The 21134-nt window shown below is 31.8% G+C and overlaps 1 protein-coding gene and 1 long non-coding RNA gene across 2 annotated transcripts; both read left to right on the top strand.

Moving 5' to 3' along the window:
- Positions 1–6416: 6416 nt before the first annotated feature.
- On the top strand, positions 6417–8768 carry LOC145330309 (uncharacterized). The gene is made up of 2 exons (XM_080174951.1): positions 6417–6509; positions 7009–8768. The coding sequence occupies exon 2, from the start codon at positions 7754–7756 to the stop codon at positions 8063–8065; it is 312 nt and encodes a 103-aa protein (XP_080031077.1). The 5' UTR covers positions 6417–6509; positions 7009–7753; the 3' UTR covers positions 8066–8768.
- Positions 8769–8781: 13 nt separating this feature from the next.
- Positions 8782–10427, top strand: LOC145330310 (uncharacterized). The gene is made up of 2 exons (XR_013883364.1): positions 8782–8859; positions 9447–10427. It is a non-coding gene; the product is annotated as an uncharacterized LOC145330310 (long non-coding RNA).
- Positions 10428–21134: the final 10707 nt, after the last annotated feature.

Genomic DNA, 21134 nt, shown 5'->3' with positions numbered 1-21134 from the left:
TAATCTTGGATCTTATTTCATTTTACATTCAGTCTGAAAATAAATAAAATAAGTTATTAACTAACACAATTTTTACCATAAATGGATATTTACAACCCAAGATATTAAATGATTTAGAGATTGATCATCAAAAATACTGAGGACATTTTTTTGGCATGGGTTAGAAGGATCTTAAGCATTAGACAGACAGATGGACAGACATTGTTCTACTTTGGATTAAAGATTAGCTTCCTATTTTAAGAAAATGTGACATAATAACATTAGAATAGCTACAAACCTGTATGGATCTGCTTTTTTATAATAATGTGGCTACAAACACCAAAAGTCTTTAAACATAAACCAAATTTGAATTGTTTCACACCTCTCAAATGTGTTTATAAAATTCCTTTATATGATAATATCCTGGATTAAAACCCGTCCAAATACTAAACCTGAAGATTTAAAGATTTGGTCTGCTTATCAAGCTTTAGCTGCCTAAAAATAACAAGCTGGCGAAGACTGCAGCTGTTGTGTATTCAGAGGTACCTAATGAAAAATTGAAAAAGCAACGTTACAGAATTATAGTGTCTGAATGTTCAAACACAAGATGACTATTTTTTGTAATTTTTGACTAAAAAACGTACCTTGAATCCAAAAGTAAAAGTCAAAGGAACTCACTAAATAAAGAGTTACAGCTCTGAGATTAGGCATGTCAATTACTTTAAAGAGGTACAATATAGAATTGTGTAGAAATGGCAGCGAAACCACCGCCGCTCCCGCCAAAAACCGCCGTTTCCAGCTGAATTTTGTTTGCCTTTTCTCGCCAAATTAGACAATTTTCAATCATCTGGGCTAAACTTTGGTTTTCATAAGAATTTCCATAATAGTACTTAACACTTGTAATGTTTCAAACATGTCAATATTTGAATATTTACTATTGCAATAATTGAAATTACTTTTAGAAGCTGGCTGGGAAAAGTAGAGATAAAAATGTGGTTGTGAATATAAATTGCAATTTATTATACCATTAGAAAAATAGCCTGATGTCACCTTGAGATTTTTACAGCTTCACTGAAAAGTTCAATCATTCAGATCATTAATTTCCAGGATATTTAGAATTAGACAAAAAAAAACTTACTACTGAATAATTAAAGGAAAACGGCATGACAATTGGATTAGCTGCACTATTTATATTTTGATAAAAAGAAAACGTACCTACCTATTCTCAAAGGACTTATTGAAAATGACTTTGAGATTTTTAACTGGCAAGAGAAGGAAAACATAGGATGTTTTCATCTTGCCCCTACATCCACACTTCCCTAAACTAAAAAGAAGGTACACTCTCCTAACAATATTTTTGATCTTTTTCCTTAAAATACTTGTTCTGACTACCCAGCTAGATAATATACATATAATATTTGCTGTATGCAAAAGGGGTGTAGGTACCTAACTAATTAAACTTCTGAGAATGTATAGAAGTTGGTTAAACTTTTTTATTATCATTTCTATTTTATTAGCATACAGGATTTAGTGTTTTACACCTCCCCCCTCCCCTGAACGGCATGTCAGTATTACACCCCCTCCCCCCAAATGATTATAACACACCCAAGATTGAGATATTAGACTGGCAAAAACCTGTGCACCCAACTTAACAAGTTGTTTTGCCTGCATACCAATTTTTGGTAAAACATATGCTTTGTTTCATAAAATTCAGATAATTCTTCCAAAACTAAATTATATATATTGTCGCGGTACAATAGCTCTTGTCTTTTTTTTTTAAAGGGTTGAACAACTTCACCAGGCGGAAGGTGAAGGCTTCGTCTCAAAACGTAATACTGCATTAATTGTATTAAGCATTCTCAAGTTAACCCACTACAATATAAGTGCTGATTATAGAAATGTCTGGATGTTTAACACAATTGCAAAAAATCATATGTATCATATAATTGTAAATTTTAACCTTTCATTTTAAATAGCATCTGTATTATCTTAACTTAATATACTGTTCTCTATAAGTTTCCAATTTAAAAAAAAGGTTTCAAAAAATTATAAACTTAAATTGATTGATGTTTCTTAAAGTCAAATAGTATAAATTAAAGTATTGAAAAGATACAAATTATTTCTGTTCTCTAGAACTATATAAAATATCACTATATCTATAAAACAATTATTTATCTTTTTGCAGCTTTTAATTTATGTTTACATATATGGTTCATATTTATAACTTTTATTAATTATATTTTTGTGAAGAATAAAAGTAAACAGTAACAAGGATTTATTTAAAAATAGTTGTTTATAAACAATGCGCAAATGCCGCCCTTTAAGCGGACTTTAAAATGTCGTCATTTATTATATAAAAATTAATGTGTAAAATTCCCTATGAATTTTTTTAAATAAAAAGGTTACAAATTGAAATAAAATTTATAGTTTGAATTCTAAATTTTATTTTCACTATATAAAGTCAATAAAATTATTTTTTTTATACAGAAATTATTGAAATATTTATCAAAAAATAAATCATGTTTTGTGGGAAAATAATTTCTAGTATATTTCGACCAAACTTTTTAAAAAGACGACATTTAGTAATAAACAATTAGTGCGGCATTTGTACGAAGTAAATAAACAGAGCATTTTTAAAACAATTCAAATAACAAAACAGTTATCCATCTGAATAATTTTTTAATTTTATCAGGAATAAATTACGATTTATGGTTATTGGCATTAAATTAAGAAGAAATACTTGAATGCAAATTATATTTTACATCACAATTTATAATTTTTAATATATTATCATAATTAATTTATAAATATTTAATTTTATATTCATTTTAATTTTTAATATGAAGCTAAACTTATAGATGCAAGAAACTTTAACATTTACAAGAGTTTACAGATACTTAATATAAGATACCTAAATATTTTCTTGTTCTCCAAAGGGGCAGTTACAATAATTACATTTGGATATAGATTAGTGAACCCAATATTTCTCTCTATTTCTTGTGTGTTTATAAAGTATATAAATGAGTTAATTAAAATTTTTACCATGTTATATATGCATATTTTAAATGTGTAACATTTGGCTCAAAACAGCTTGACAAACCTGTTAGTGGCCCAATATTTTTTTTTCTCATTGTTTTCTTTCCAATGAAATACTAAAGTGTAACAGTATTCTGGTGATTTATGCTTGCAATTTTTTTCTAAAATAGTAACCTAAACAACCACAAACTAGTTTTTAAAGTGTATTACCAAAAAAACGTGAAAGTAAATTTTTCTCTGTAATATTTTTATTGCTTACCTAAAATTATCATATTCTACAACACCATTTTAAGGTACACAACTCATTGAATGCACAACAATGCAATTATCCCTGATGGAATTAGTTAAATGGCAACTGTTGATTGGAGGGTGTGAGCCATAGGGGTGTAAAACAGACATAGAGGTGATGGTGTAGATTTATAAGATATTTTTAGGTTTCTAAAACCTAGATTCTCTTATGTTAGGATTAAGATACACAGTAATATTGGCAAGCCTAAGGCACAGATGTTGCATGCTAATTTCAGACTGACCCGAAAACTTAAAAACTTACATACATCATATAGAAGCTTGCATGGAACTATTATTTACATATTAAAATGAATATTCATTCATGTTGTCTGTGAGGAGTATTGAACACAAATTGAATAAGTCAGTGGGTTATCCACCAAGCCTGCTCATCAACATTCTCAAATGTATTATTAGATAGGAACTCTTTTTATATTTAACCTCTCAAACCATATTTCTAAGGTATTATTACTTAGGTACCTATATAGACACCACTCAAGACTCAATTTTAATATAATTATTAGCTACCTAGGTAACCCTAAGACACTAGTACACTATAGTTTTCATTTAGTTTTATACTTTTGACTAGCTAATATTATTTTGATATAATTATTAGCTACCTAGGTAACCCTAAGACTCTAGTACACTATAGTTTTCATTTAGTTTTATTCTTTTGACTAGCTCAAGCTCAAAGTTTATTCACATTAGTTCTTGATATGTTGTCTAACAGGAGATCCTCATTATTACCTCACCTGTATGAGTATGGCAGGTGTCTCAAATTAAATCACTAACAAATGACAATTTTTGCAGAGAAGCTTAGGCCAAGAGTTGTATTAATATATTTTAAAATGCATATTGAGTATCAACCAAGGGTATGTAGAAGCAGCTGAGGGGTGAATGAGCAAGAAGGATATCTTCCAGTCAATTCATCAAGTCACTAGCCTCAAATACACTTTTTTTCAGACAGAATATAAAATGAAATAAGACTTAAGATTACAAAGCTGAAGTCAATTGAAACATAAGGAAAAATAAAACTTCGATTTTAAGTTCAGGAAAAAAGTAAGTTAGTTTATAACAAGTACAATGATGATTTTATTTATAAGTAGCTCAGAAAAAAAACTAACAACATTTTAAAGAAAAATCTAAGTCATAGTTGAAATAGATTATTTATTATCAAAATACTATACTTTGTTGTACATAGTGACGGACACACCCTATAGAGAAGCTATATAAATAAGATATGGATGTAAGGAGGAGAGTTTTCATAAAATAAATAGTGACAGACCTATGGAAACAACCTTAAATAAAGAGAAGCTCTAATAAGAAAGTCATACAAATACAAAAAAATAATAAGATAGGAATTATTATTCCAATTCTACAAACGCATTACATTAAATATTATTTATTCCAGGTGTAAGAACAATTAAGAATCCATCATGAACAAGTGTCATATCTGTAGCAAGGAATTTTCTTTAAAGAGTAATTTGACAAGACATATGGCAATTCATACAGGTGAAAGGCCATTCAAATGTGATTCTTGCGAAAAGACTTTCTCACAACAAAGTGTATTAGCTCGTCACAAGACGATCCATACAGGAGAGAAGCCATTCAAATGTAATTTTTGTGAGAGGGCATTTTCGCACAATAGTGACTTAACAAAGCACAAGAGGATTCATACAGGTGAAAAGGCATACTCTTGTGGTACATGTGAAAAAGCTTTTCGTACAAGTAGTGAGTTAACTGTTCACAAGAGGACAGGAGAGAAGCCATACTCTTGTGAATTCTGCCAGAAATCTTAGAAATCTTATTCCTCTAGCTCAGAACTGTCTAAACATAATAAATCTGCTGGACATCGTAAGAATTTAGAATCTACCAAGAATACAGTTCCACATTCTGCTTCTACCAGTTTTGTTGATTGTGGTGAAACAAATGTTAAACTAGAAATAAAAGAAGAAGGAACTCTTGATGAAGATCCTATCTTTATGGAGGCTGAGAGTGTGGAAGTAATTATAAAAGAGGAAATAAAGGAGGAAGAAGGAATTGAGAGTGAAGAATTTGTTTAAGTAGATATAAATGAAAGTGTTTGATAAATGAATGAAACTCTATTGCAAATTTGTTGTAAATGTCTTCTAAAAAGTGCTTAATTATGTTTATTTATGTTTGTATTTAAGATTTGATAATATGTGTAAATAATATTGCTTCTTCAAAAATGCCAAATTACCTACTCTAATTTTTGTTAACCAATATACAGGGTGCACCACATAAATCCGGACTTTTTCTTATTTTTAAACAAATAAACATAAATTCGTCAATTTTAAAGATTTTATTGAATTTTAAAAACTGGGAAGCAACCTAGGTATATGACTATTAGATTATTTAATAAAATCGCCGCCAGCCTCAATCACCGCCTCTACCCGCCCCCTAAACCGCCCACCGACCCCGGTCACCATGTCCTTGCTCCAGGCCCAAAAGTCCATTGGATTAAGATCGGGGCTGTTGGGAGGCCACATCTCCTTAAGGACGTGAGTAACCGCAGGATCCAAATTAACCCATCTTTAAAACTACCCTTTGACACGGCGGCTCTCATTTGGGCCACAGTTAAGCTATAACAACGTTTTATACCTTTTTAAAATCTATACATAGTCTAAAACGAGTTTCAAGGTTCCATATGGGCCCCTGAAGTCAAGAACCGAGAAATTTTCAAGATTTTTGACGCTTTTGACATCTTAAAATCTACCACGATCCACTTTGTTAGATAGAGAGCTCTAGTCTTTTCTAGTGTTTTCACTAGGTATCTGATTATATCTCCAGCAAGTTTCATTAGTCCATCTCATCTACAGATGGGCTGAGGTTAGATTTACAAGTCATAAATCCACGGTAAACTATCTGCGCAATTCGAATCTGCCTTGTTGAACATATGCGCGGCTAGCTCGGCGTACACGTCCTCCATAGTCTTAAGATTTTCATGGGCAAAAAGGTCATTACCTAAGCTTTTTAAAGTGGGGTCAAACATCCTGATTGTTCAAGTAGTTTTGGCGCTATGGCCGTTTATAAAAAGGCCGGATTTATGTGGCGCACCCTGTATATATTTAAAATAATAACTTATGTTTATTTTCAGACAGAATATAAAATGAAATAAGACTCAAGATTATAAACCTGAAGTCAATAGAAGAGAAAAACGTAGTTAAGTTTTTATGGAGCAATTTATAGTAAGTAAATGTCTGTCTGTCTTTACAACTGAAATGATTCAGTTCTCTTTTTAAGGAATCTTGATGTGAGTCTAGGTATGTTTTTTTTGTTAGAGTGTAGTACAATCCTATAATGGGCTTTCATTTAAAATAAGAATCGTTTCTCTCAAAGTGCTTAGTCAAACTCAGAACTTCTATAAAGGGGGTAATCTTTCGTATGTTTGTGCTTTATTTAGTTCAGATTAGGTTAGGTGATTTAGGGTAAGAGTAGCAACACAGGGCTAGTACAACACGGGTATATAGTTCAGTAGTTAGGTATAAAGAAAAGCAAACTTATTTTCTAAAAAAAGGAGGTTGGTGTTGAGGGGGGGGGTGGTCTTTGCTTTCTAATTAATATTATTACTTGACCCCCCCCCCCATCTCACTTTTAAGCACAGTAAAGAATAAAATAATAATGCATGGCAAAAAATTATTATTGTCTTTTCTACTCAGGAATGATGTCAAATATTATTAATTTCAGGTGTAAAAACAATTAAGAATTCATCATGAACAAGTGTCATATCTGCTGCAAGGAATTCTCTACTAAGAGTAATTTGACAGTACACATAAGAATTCATACAGGTGAGAAGCCATACTCATGTAATACATGTGAAAAAAATTTCTATACAATTAGTGCTCTAAAAAGACATAAGAGGATCCATACAGGTGAGAAACCATTCAAATGTAATACATGTGTAAAAGCTTTCACACAACAAAATCATTTAACTGACCATATGAGGATCCATAAAGGAGAGAAATCATACTCATGTGATACATGTGAAAAAGCTTTCCGTACAAATACTGATTTAACAGTTTATAAGAGAATTCATACAGGAGAGAAACCATACTCTTGTGATACATGTGAATAGACTTTCTCACAACTAGGCCAATTAGCTCAACATAAGAGGATTCACACAGGAGAGAAACCATATTCTTGTGATACATGTGAAAAGGCTTTTTCACGACAAAGTCATTTAAATGACCATAAGGGGATCCACACAGAAGAGAAACCATTCAAATGTTATACATGTAAAAAGACATTTACCTTCAGGAGTGCCTTAACAAGACACATAAGAAACAATAAATGTGAGAAGCCATACTCTTGTGATACATGTGAAAAGGCTTTCTCACAACAAAGTCATTTAATTGTACATAAGAGGATCCATACTGGTGAGAAGCCATACTCTTGTGAATTATGCCAGATATCATATTACAAAAGTTTTAGTATGACAAACCATAAGAAATCAGCTGGACATCTGAAAAAGTTAGAAACTATTAAGAATACAGTCACACCTTCTACTTCTGCTTTTACCAGTTTTGTTGATTGTGGTGAAGCTGATATTAAACTAGAAATAAAAGAAGAAACTCTTGATGAGGATCCTCTCTTTATAAAGATGGAGGCTGAGAGTGTGGAAGAAACTATAAAACAGGAGATTGAAGAAGAAATTCAGAATAAAGATTCTCTCTCAAGTAAACAGAATCCTGATAAGGATATAATTACCACAATTGATATTGTGGAGAATAAGATTGAGATATAATGTATATTTTCTCAGAGGAGATTTAACATTGACTTCATAATGTATTTAATTAATTTTTAACTAAAATATGTAAATTTTCTTGTTACTAGAAATAGTACTTACAATGCCCCATACATGAAGTTACTACCTAGTTGCTACCTAGTACCTAGTTTAACTTAACCTAACCTAGTATAGAAGAATAGTACAATTTCTTTTACTCAATTTATTTCCAATGATTTCTTATATTTATTTAATGTTATTTCAAGTAAATCATGTAAATAGTTTCTGTATAATATCTTATTTTCTTTTTGTGTGAAAACCAAAACATTTTTATACTTTTAGTGTTTAAATCAAATAGGTATGACCTGACATCTTTGAGTTATTAATGGTTTAAAAATCTTTCAAACTTTAACTCACTATTATGAATTGATAAATGTTTAGATATTATTTTTTTTTATTTTCCTGGATGTTACTATAGCTACAATTAACAATTTAATATTCATAAATCTACAAACCTTTTCTACCCCTCATATTCTTACTAAAGACAGAATTTTATCACAAGAATGATTTATTTTTAACCACTGCCTTTTATCTTAATATTAGATCAATTGCATCATTATAAGCTCTAAGAAAAACAAAGCTAATTTTACCTCTATAATGTTTTATTCAGCAAAATATTTAAAAATTGATTTAGATCTCATTATCAAACTTGTAAAATAATAATTATATTTATTTTCAGACAGAATATAAAATGAAAGAAGACTTGAGATTATATAAGAAAGAAGACACGAGTAATTTCAGATTAGCAAATAGAAGTAAGTTCGCCAACAAAATTAGTTTTTTTTTTACCAAGGATGACAACATCCACAAGTAGCTAGGCACAGATATATAAATTTATTTGGTAGAAATATAAATAAAAGTACCATTTTTGAGCACTGATACAGGGATGATTTCTTAACTGGTTATTGGCGGTTTTTTTTTATTAGTAGTCCTTCTGTTAGTATGTCAGTCTGTACAAGTCTATTATCTTACTACAAACGTCAATCAGAGAAGATTTTTTTTATAGATTTTATGTCACTATAGAGGGTAAGGTTGCTTTATATCGATATCAAACTTGTTTAGCTTGTTATAAATTTCAGAAAATATTACCTGGGTTTGTTTGGCTTTTCACAGAAGGATAGTAATCTCTAAGATTAGCAAGATGTTGGGATTGCTTGTTTTGTGAGCTTACTAGGTTCTCAATACCCACCTTGATCACAGTTTTCATGTTTGGTTTTGTTAAAGCTATTCTTCCTTCGGATGGGGTGTGTCTGTTTCATTTTTAACTTTTCTTTTAAAAACAGAAATTTAGATATATATATTTACCTTACAAATAACTGAATTTAATTTTAAATATTTTTAGGTTGAATCAGAATGAATACTCAACATTCAGAAGTAAAGTAATTTAGATGTGAAATTGGTAATCTGTATTTTTTACAGAGAGATATTTTGAAGAGACATAAAAAATATCACATAATGAATGTGAAGAAATACTCTTGTGATACATGTGAAAAGTCATTCAAACATGAAAGTAAATTGACAAGACACAAGATGATCCATACAGGAGAAAAGTCATTTAAATGTGTGTTTTGTGAAAAGGCATTTTCAGACACAAGTTCCTTAACAAGACAAATTAAAATCCTCATAGGTGAAAAGCCTTACTCTTGTGATACATGTGAAAAGGCTTTCTTACAACAAGGTCATTTAAATGAACATAAGAAGATCCATTCAGGAGAGAAGCCATACTTTTGTGATACATGTAAAAAATCTTTCTCACGACAAAGTAGTTTAATTGACCATAAGAGGATTCATACAGGGGAGAATCCATACTTTTGTGTTTTATGCCAGAAATTTTATTCCTCTAGTTCAAACTTGAGAATGCATAATAAATCATCTGGACATCTCAAGAAGTTAGAATCAACTCAGAATATAGTTTCAGCATCTACTTCTACCAGTTTTGTTGATTGTGGTGAAACTGATATAAAACTAGAGATAAAAGAGGAAGAAAATCTTGATGAGGATCCTATATTTATAAAGATTGAAGCTGAGAGTGTGGAAGTAATTATAAAAGAGGAAGAAGGAATTAAGAGTGAAGAATTTGTTGAAGTAGTTGAAGTGTAGTTATTTATGTCAAATTTTCTGAAAATAGTAAGCTAATCTTTAATCCAAAGTAGAACAATGTCTGTCCATCTGTCTGTATAATGCTTAAGATCCTTCTAACCCATGCTGAAAAAATGTCCTCAGTATTTATGATGATCTATTTCTTGATCATGTAATATCTTGGGATGTAAATATCCATTTATGGTAAATTGTTAGTTCATGACTCATTTTATTTATTTTCAGACTGAATGTAAAATGAAATAAGACTCAAAATTAGAAGAAAGAAACATAAAGATAAAGAAAAGACCAGTAAATTGTGTTTAATAAAATCAAAGTAAGTTAGTTTTTTTATATAAAAAACAAGTTTTTTTTTTTTTTTTTTTTTTTCATAACAAATGATCAATTTTATGGCAATTTTTGTGATTTATTTGCAAAATATGTACAAAATTTGTAATGATTATTAATTTAAAAATGTAATGAAGTCATGATTTGAGTTTTTAGTCTTAGCGTTTGCAACGAAATAACATTATATAATCATATATTGTTTTTACGGTTATTAAAACGACCGGGCTAATATTGCTTGATTCACTTCTACAAGAGACTTAACCTAACACGACTAACACATATAACATAACCACAGGATATATGTATTCCTGACTAACAACCTTAACCCTAATATTACAGAGCATTGCATTTGTAGCAATAAAAAGATTGTCCGGTCCAATTAATAAATAGGTACTTAAAAAAAACAGAAAAAAAAAGTTGAAAAAAAAAGTTAAAAAAAAAGTTTTAAAAAAAAGTTGAAAAAAAAGTTGAAAAAAAAAAGTTGAAAAAAAAAGTTGAATAAAAAGTTTTAAAAAAATAGTTGGAAAAAAAAAAGTTAAAAAAAAACTGTTAAATAAACAAATATAAAAAGGCACACAAAAAAAAAGAAAAAAAAAAGATGCCAAAAAATAGTACCAAAAAGTAAACAAATAAAATATTACCTAACCAAAAAAAAGAGGAACGGACACCCAAACTCTGTAATATTTTGTAATTTAAATTGTGATTTTATTTATATATTCTCTCTTACACATCCCCGAGGGTGCCCCGTACCTATCACATCTCGGTAGGGTAGGGGAGAGAGTGGAATATATTGTATGTTTATGTTGGGAGTTATTGTGGAGTGAATCAGACAAAACTAGCTGTGTCTGATTTTGGACCTTTTCTCATCTACAACTTACGAGATTTTCATCAATATGTCTAAGAAAAAGGAGGATGCTCTTTGTATTGAATGCAAAGAAAAAGTCACTGGCAAGCAATATTCTGTATCCTGTTCCATATGTGATCGTTGGTTACATAAAGATTGTGGTCTAGATGATGATGAATACAAACTGATAGACAAGATTTTTCAGAAAAAGGGTTCACATTTCTGGTCTTGTGATGGATGTTCCAGGGGCCTTTCTAAATTACAGCAGATGGTTACTTCAAATAAAGTGGAAATAGACTCTTTGAAATTAAGAGTTGATAGTCTTGAAACCTCAGACAAATCACAAACTGCTGATATAGCGCAGGCCAAGAAAGATATCAAGTTACTTACAGACGATGTTGGTGAACTGAAGAATAGTGGTGGTGGAAGCAACGAGACAGTTTATTCTGAACTTGATCTTAGAGAGCACAAAAAGTTCAACATTATCATGTATGGTGTACCTGAACAAGACGAGAATGAGCAGCCAAGTGTTAAAAAAAGTAAAGATTCATCCCTTGTCTCTGAAATCTTCACTGATATCTCTGTCAAAATAGATATGAAAAATTATGTGAAGTTTCTTGCTAGAGTTGGTGAGTTCAAAAATAACAAAACTAGACCAATCACTATTGGATTTAGAGAAACAAATACACGTGATAAAGTGCTCTCTTCAGCATGGAAATTAGGTAAAAGCAGAACAAATAGGCAAATATCTATTTCCCCAGATCTCACTAAAATACAGTTGGCAAATGACAAAAAGCTCCGTGAAGAAGTAGAAGCAAAAAATGATTCTCTTTCAACAGAAGAAGCAAAAAACTTTGTTTGGAAGCTGGTGGGAATAAAAGGTCAACGGCAAATGAGAAAAGAAAGGATAAGGGAGGCTACAACACGTCTGGACTACCGAACCAGGACCAACAGCACGAGAAGGACCAGGGAGGAGATGGAGGAGGACGACGACCTCCTGGAAACAAGGGAGGAAAGGCCCAGAGTCAAAAAACGGTGCTAAATGTTTTGTATTGTAATGCACGCAGTATTGTGAGCAAAGTTAAAGACTTAGAGGTTATTTTAAGTGAAAAAAAACCCTGATATAATACTTATAACTGAATCATGGTGTTACAGTGAAACTTCAAATAATGTGTTAAATATTCCAGGCTATTTTATTGATGAAAAACTACGTGTTGACCGTAATGACACACTCAATGGAATTGGAGGTGGTCTACTAATTTATGTGAGAAATGGACTCAAAATTTTATCCTGTGACATAGACTCAAATTTTAATCAATTGTGTAGTTTCAAAGTTTTAAATGATGACCAGACAACGGATTTTGTTGTGACTCTAATTTATAGATCTCCAAACTCCAACCAAGAAAACCTTGACAATTTATGTGAGCATTTTAGTGCAATAAGTGAAGACGAAAATCACTTCATTATTGGTGATTTTAATATGACTGACATAAACTGGCAAACTCTGAACTCCTGCAATAAATACCAAAGATTTGTTGATACAACTTGTGAAAAATCAATGGAACAACTTGTAAATTTTCCTACTCATAATAGAGGTAATATTTTAGATCTCGTGTTTACTAATGTTCCAAATAGAGTTCTTAATATAGAGAACATTGGAAATTTAGCCAATATTGACCATGCCATCATCAGCATAGATATTTTATGTGACCTAAAAACCAACGAGTCATCTAATGACATACCTGATTGGAACAATTTGAAGTATGCAGAATTTTGTGAACATATAATGAACAGTAAGCTTGAAAACAACATCAAAAATTTAGATACAGAAAATGGATGGGAATATTTTAAATCAGTGATGTTAGATGGTATAAAAAAATATGTCCCGCTGAAAAAAAGAAGTGATAATTTAAAAAGACCTGCCTGGATTACAAAAAAAGTGATAAGCCTTAGCAGACAAAAAAGTAGAAGGTTTGCTATTTATTGCCATGACAGAACAGAAGAAAACCTGAAGATTTACAAAAAGGTTGAAAAAAATTGCAGGAAAGCAGTTAGGAATGCAAAACGCAAATTTGAAAGAAAAATAGCCAGCAGTTCAAATAAAAAGCAATTCAATTCCTACCTCAAATCAAAAACTAAAACAAAAACTAGTGTTGGTCCTCTCATAAGTGACAAAAAAGTTGTTACAGATGCCAAGGAGATGTCTGACATCCTTAATTCCTATTTTGCTTCTGTGTTCGTTTCTGATGATGCTAATGGAAATACACCTCCCACCACTGAAAAAGATTATGAAATTCCGTTGAATCTTATTATTGTTACAAAATTGATGATTGCTGAGAAAATTGACAATTTGAAGAACACCAACAGTTGCGGACCTGACAATATTCCCACACCAATATTGAAAAAATTTAAGGATTATATAACTGGTCCATTGGCAGTTTTATTCAACAAATCCTTAAGATCTGGCACTGTACCTTCTGATTGGAAAGATGCGAATATAACACCCATTTTTAAAAAAGGCAGCAAAGGAAAATCTTGTAACTATAGACCAATATCTTTAACTAGTATTGTTTGTAAATTACTGGAGTCCATAATTAAAGATGCTATTAATGACCATATTATTAGATACAACCTGATGAAAAGCAGCCAACATGGATTCCTGAAAGGCAAATCATGCACCACCAACCTTCTAGAATTCACGGAGCACATTATGAAAAGCCTGGATGAGAGCATACCTGTAGATGTTGTTTACCTTGACTTTGCCAAAGCATTCGATAAAGTCTCAAGAACCAAACTCATGAAAAAAGTCTTAAGTTTTGGAATTCAAGGGGAAATATTTACCTGGATACAAAATTGGCTAACTGGAAGAAAACAAAGAGTTGTTATAAATGGCAAGGAATCTGACTGGATTGAGGTGAAATCAGGAGTCCCACAGGGCTCAGTGCTTGGCCCGCTCCTGTTTTTATTATTTATAGATGATATTGATGAAAATGCTATTCTGATTGCAATATTGAGAAAGTTTGCCGACGATACCAAACTTGGCCATCCTGTCAAAAATGATGATGATAGAAAATTGTTACAGTCTCAATTAGACGCTCTTTTTGACTGGTCAGTATCCTGGGGAATGCCATTTAATGTGGACAAGTGTAAAATAATGCATGTTGGAAGAACAAATAAAAAATTTGATTACACCATAAATGGTCAAACTCTGTTAAAAGCTATAAGTGAAAAAGATGTTGGAGTTTTATTTGATAAAAATTTGAAGCCAGGTTTACAATGTAAAGAAGCTGCACGCATCGCTAATGGTGTTTTAAAACAAATTTGCCAAGCATTTCACTATAGAGACAAAGTAACATTTTTAAATCTCTATAAACGTTATGTTCGTGTTCATATGGAATTTGCCACCCCAGCCTGGAACCCATGGCAAATAGGAGACATTAACTGCCTTGAAAAAGTCCAACAAAAAGCTGTATCTATGATTTCAGGTCTATCTGCAAATTCATATGAAGGAAAACTAAAGGAGTTAAAGCTTCTCAGCCTACAGGACAGAAGAGTTAAAGCTGATCTTGTTCAAACTTACAAAATTTTAAATGGCCTGGACAAAGTAGACCCGGCCACCTGGTTTAAATATGTTGACCCTTCCCGACCCACCACCAGAAATATAAACAACGTGAACTCTTTACACATAGAACACAGGAGGACTGAGCTTGGAAATAACTTTTACAGTACCAGAGCTGCAAAGAAATGGAACGAACTGCCAAATGATATAAAAATGCTGCCTAAACTGTCATAATTCAAGAAAAGAGTTGCTGAATATTTAGCCAACCAAAACTGATGACTGCTGCCCAGTAAACCTCTTATTATAGCCCTATGTTTGGGCTCTCAAGAGTATTATCAACATAAACATAAACAAACAATGCAATTTAATATCAGATTGTGGACATACAAACATTAACACCAGTTGAGAGTGAAAACTTAGTAAGCAGAATGTAAATTTACACGTCTAAACAACATTATGTGTAAATTTGAAGTAAAATTTCTTGAATAGATGAAACAGTTTTAAGAATAAACTGACTTTTTAGGACTTGATAATAGGGCTGCATTGCTTACAACAATCTACCTCGTTGTAGAGTAGTTAAAAATCAACATATTTTAAATTTTTATTATTTTTATTATTTTTGATGTACGGAAATGATTATAGAGTTGCTATGCTAGTTAAGATATTAATATAAGGAGAAAGTTTTCATAGAATGCTATTTTCTATGTGTTGAAAGGCCTTTGGACATGATCTTAGATAAATCTTAAATTCATAAAAATGAAATGCCTCAAAAATAATGATAAATAATTGGAATTATTATCTTTAAATATACACTAGTATTACAATAAATATTATTTTTTCCAGGTGCAAGAACAACTAATAATCCATCATGAACCATTGTCATATCTGCTGCAAGGAATTCTCTCACAAGAGCGATTTTACAAAACACATGAGAATTCATACAGGAGAGAAGCCATTCAAATGTAATACATGTGAAAAATATTTCTCACAACAAAGTAATTTAACATTACATAAGAGGATCCATACAGGAGAGAAGCCATACTCTTGTGATACATGTAATAAGGTTTTCACACAAAAAAGTATATTAACTGAACATGAGAGGATTCATGCAGGAGAGATGCCTTACTCTTGTGATACATGTGATAAGTCGTTCACAAAACAAAGCGGCTTAATTCGACATAAGAGAATCCACACAGGTGAGAAGCCATACTCATGTGTATTATGCCAGAAATCTTTTTCTTATAGTTCAGATTTTTCTAGACATAATAAATCAGCTAGACATATAAAGAAGTTAGAATCAACTAAGAATACAGTTCCACCATCTGCTTCTACCAGTTTTGTTAATTGTGGTGAAGCTAATGTAAAACTAGAGATAAAAGAAGAAGAAACTCTTAATGAGGATCCTATATCTATACAGATAGAGGCTGATAGTTTGGAAGTAATTATAAAAGAGGAAATAAAGGAGGAAGAAGGAATTGAGAGTGAAAAATTTGTTAAAGTAGATAGAAATAAAAATGTTTGTTATATGAAAGGACCTAGATTGTGAATATGTTGTAAGGATCTATTAATATTGATAAATATTTGATAAATGTGTAAATCATACTGCTTCTCCAAAATCAATACTAAAGAAAAAATCATGTTACTCTGAAAAATTTTTATTTATAATTATATACATTTTAAATACTTAGGTAGTTTTGAATATATCTTGTTTCCTTGGTGGATATTTATAATTAAGCACTAAAATGGTTGACATGTTATTTTTTTAGAAAAAAATACAAGCATCTATTAAGCAGATAACAGAAAAATATCATCATAATATCTTAAAAAACTACATTTTTTCTGTACCTCTCTTGAATGCCAAAATAATTACTTTGATTTTTGTAAACCAATATATGCTTATTTCCTCATATTTGATTAGTTTTCATAATTAAAATTGTGTTACTTGTAAAATAATAATTGTATGTTTATTTTCAGACAGAATATAAAATGAAATAAGTGTTGTAAAACTTATAATAATTTCGCTTCAAACTAAAGACAATATTTATTCTTAGAACAACGACGACATTTGAAGCGCAGTTTATTGGTGATGCCGTGTTCGTTGTTTTATTCTTGGAACAACGACGACATTTGAAGCGCAGTTTCTTGGATATGCCGCGTTTGTTGTTGTTTAAATATTTCATCATGCTATTCTGTGACAGCAAACATATTCAGTTTAGCACGTTTTTTGGTTGTGAGAGGTTAATATAATTGTTTGTGTGATTTACGTTAATATTAATTTTAATGTATTTTAAATGGTTGTTATAATTTTACGAGAATATTTTATTTAATAAGTTTATCTTTTTTCAGAGATTTTCGTAGTAAAATTTAGAACAACCTTAGATTGTCAATATATCTGTGATAATGAGCATTCGTTTAGTGCCGGGAACATAGTTTTAATTGTTCAAGCTCAATAAATCAGTAAAAAACTAATCTATATGCGTATCTAAAGTATTACGTTAATAATGATAAAATGTTTCATTTTCTCTCTTAATCGGGTCAATCGTTAGGACCCCATAGAAGTCATTTTACAGTTCTAAATTTTAATGAGTATTATAAAAGCATTTTATACTTTTTTTATATCAAAAAGTGTGTTGTAGAACAATTTTGTATCAAATAAAATCGCGCGAAACCAAAGGGCGAATATAGTGATAATATATCGCTTCTAACATTGATTTTCCCGCGGAAATATTAATTTAATGTTACAAAACAACTGCACATTATTATTCTGTGTTCTCAAATGAAATTCCCGCGGATTTTAAGTATAATACTCTGTAATTTTCGTCTAATTTTCCCGCGGATTTCAATCCAATCTGCCGCGATCTTTTATTAGTGTTTTTTTTTAATAACAAATAAATCCCGCGAAATTAAGTGATGATATTGCATCTGTCGGTGAATCTTCTGCGGAAATACTGAGTTATTAGCACTAAACAATAACACACTATTCTACTGTGTTAATACGAAATTTCCCGCGGATTTTAAGTAATAGAACACAACAATTTTCTCAAACTAAATCGCGCGAGATTAAAGGGTGAATATAGTGATAATATATCGAATCTATTGTTGACATTCCCGCGGAAATACCAAGTTATTATTATAGTACAATTATACACTATCCTACTGTGTGTTAAAGATTCCGGCGGATTTTTAGTAAAATAACACAATAATTTTCATCTAATTTTCCGCGCATTTTAATCGAATTTGCCGCGATTCTCGGCAGTTTATTCAATTGAAATAATACAGAAATTATTGTTAATAAAAGTGATCTTTCTGCAGAATAATCTGTTGTCAACTTTCTGTAATATAATTAGATTTAAATCCCGTGGAAAGTTAAATAAAGTCACTATTTAAGTTATTAATAACACCCTAGTAACCTCTGTCTCAGCACTTAACCTTTCTTTTTTGTGTGTGCTGATATAAGCACTTTTGTCAGATCTAATTATTATTGACAAATTACTCTGTGAATTAATTAGATGCAAAATCCTGCAGAAATAAAAGTGATAATTCATGTAAACTTGAGTAATACTCCACAGAATGTCTATTATCTCCTTTAAACTTAATAGTGATACTGAACCTGTAATTCATAGTTTATGGGTATTTTAACCCATAACATTTGTCTTTTTCATAAATACTGTTAAAAAGATACAGTTTACTGGATAATTCTGAGCAGGGCTCTCCTCTAGAGCTAGCCGATTAATTACAAGGTATCAAAGACATGCAACGTCATGTTATATTAATTTTTTTTTTTCCTAAATGACCTTGCTGCCAGTTATAATATAAAGTTCCTCATATTCCTTTTTATATAAATACTATCAAGAATAAGGATATAATCTTAGAGTATATTTTCTAAGCAGGGCTCTCCTCTAGAGCTAGCTAAATAATTATAGAAATGAATTTACCACCAGGCTCGAGAGAAAGCTCCACTGATAGGATTAGAGATCAAATCACCCCCAAAGATGTGTCATCCCCCTGTCGAGGAAGGTCAAGTTCTCTTAAGAGGGGTGTGCCTGTATCAAGAGGAAGATCAATAACTGTTATAGGAGCTCAAACACGCTCACAATCAGCTAAGTCTGGATTAACAGAATGCAGTGAGAAAGATAATCCCTTGCTGACTATCAGGAAATCCCAGCGGTCAGCCATTATAGATAAGAAGCGAGCATTGTCACCTACCATTGGGATTAGTACCAGTACGCCATTATGCAGTCCAAATCATTCTAGTGGAGAAGATAATAACACCCCAAAGGTCAATAATGATGATACCTCCACATTCATCTCTACTCCCTTTGCTGCTAGTGCAGGTACTGCACTGATATCAAACCCGGACTCACTTCCTCCAATCAATAATGACTGCTCTTTATCAGACATAAACACATTTCTGGATTCAGTCACAGTCCATATAAATCATTATGGTACAAATACATGCGTTGATCAGAATTGGAAATCCAAATTTCACTCAAAATATATATCGTTATCATCCAGCTTGAGTAAAGTAAGAATGATTGCACTTGAGCGTGAACTTGATCATGTCTTAGAAAGGTGTTCGGAGCTAGCAACTCTTCTTGATGAGCATAAGCTAAAGTGGAGCTTGAAGTGTACATCTGAATCCAACCTAAGCAGCTTCCATGGATTCCCTTCTCTGGTTGAAAATTCTTCTGACCAAATAGCTCCCCGTGGTATAAAACAAATTGGACAATCATCATCAACAACCATGGAAATTCTTAATCGTCTCACTGCTCTTGAGGCAGTCATACCGGCATTAAATTCACTGAAAGCTCACCAACCTCGTCTAGCTGAAAGAGTAGCAGTACTTGAAGCCAATGAAACGCTAGATATGAATGCAAGACTAATCTCCTTGGAAAATACTTTGAAGCAACTTCCATCGAGTGATGCACTTAATTCACTACTTACCAGTTCCAATGAACTGGTTCAAAAATGTGCAAATACTGATCTGGCTATAAAAAATATTACTGAGGTAAATGAAAAGTTGAATACCTCTCAAAGGGCTTTGCTCAGGGAGCTTAATACGTTCAAGACTAACACTGCTGTTGAATTGGAATATATACGTCAAAGCAATAGTAAAAACATTCCATTTCCAACAACCCAAGAGCAGACTGCATACATTGCGAATGAAGTGAGTTATGCCTCCAATCTTAAGGGTACTCCCCCAGTACTATCCAATCATAATTCACAGCGTGTTACATCTTGGGTTGAATCCCAGCGTAAGTCTTACCCACTTCAACAATTAACAGCTCCTAATGAAGTGAGCCATGCCCCTAATCTTAAGGGTACTCCATCAGTACCAATTGATCCTAATTCACAGCATGTTACATCCTGGAGTGAATCTCAGCGTAAGTCTAACCCATATCAACAATTAGCAGCACCTCATAATGCTCAACTTATTCCTGAAGTCAATACTGGTCTTCAACCTACTATAAACAAGAAGGCAATGTGTGATATACCTAATCCAATGAGCAATGATGATAATGCCTCAATCCAAAGTAACAATAGTGATAATGTCAGCAATGCTCTAAACCTACAGGGAAAACTTATAAAATCCAATATTGCTGGATTAAAGAGGTTAATATCTCCCGACCCTGCAAAAATGTCAAAATGTACACTCTCTGACATTTACAGGAATCAGTTGCCAGCTGTTGACTCACAGAGTAGGGAAATTCAAAGATCACTTCATTATTATATGAAAAACTCTAATCATGATATTATGCTTTGCGAGGAGGTAACTGTCACCATTGAAAGGGCAATTGACTGGTCAGCTCAAGTAAGAAACCTTTATCACAGTCTTGGTATTCACCAGCGTTCCCAAGCCAGCAAACTGTATGACAGCCTGCCAAAATTCTCCAAACATTCAGAAATAACTGTATTTGAATTCTTTAGGCGCTTTGCTGCTTATACTGAAGATTTTGACATTTCAGAGGAAAAGGCAGAACTGCTGTACAACAAATTCCTATCATCTAGCATTCAGGATGAGGTTTCGGAATTCAAAAATGATTATGAATCCATAAAAAGAGTCCTTATACACAGGTATGGTGATTTAAAAACATTGACTACAGATATCTTGCTTCCTGTCAGCAAACTAAGTAAACCTAATTCACACCATGATCCTAATACAAGCTTTGAGTATTACAGGACTCTTAATTCAGCCTTTCAAA

Source organism: Acartia tonsa, chromosome 10 (genome assembly GCF_053477335.1).
Source record: "Acartia tonsa isolate MP-2025a chromosome 10, ASM5347733v1, whole genome shotgun sequence".
NCBI classification, from domain to species: Eukaryota; Metazoa; Arthropoda; class Copepoda; order Calanoida; family Acartiidae; genus Acartia; species Acartia tonsa.
Note: the sequence above shows the minus strand (reverse complement) of the source record. Positions and strands in the feature narration are given on the sequence as shown.

What these genes read in the sequence shown, in the direction of transcription:
- LOC145330309 (XM_080174951.1), top strand. Translation starts at nt 7,754, where the DNA reads ATGACAAACCATAAGAAATCAGCTGGACATCTGAAAAAGTTAGAAACT.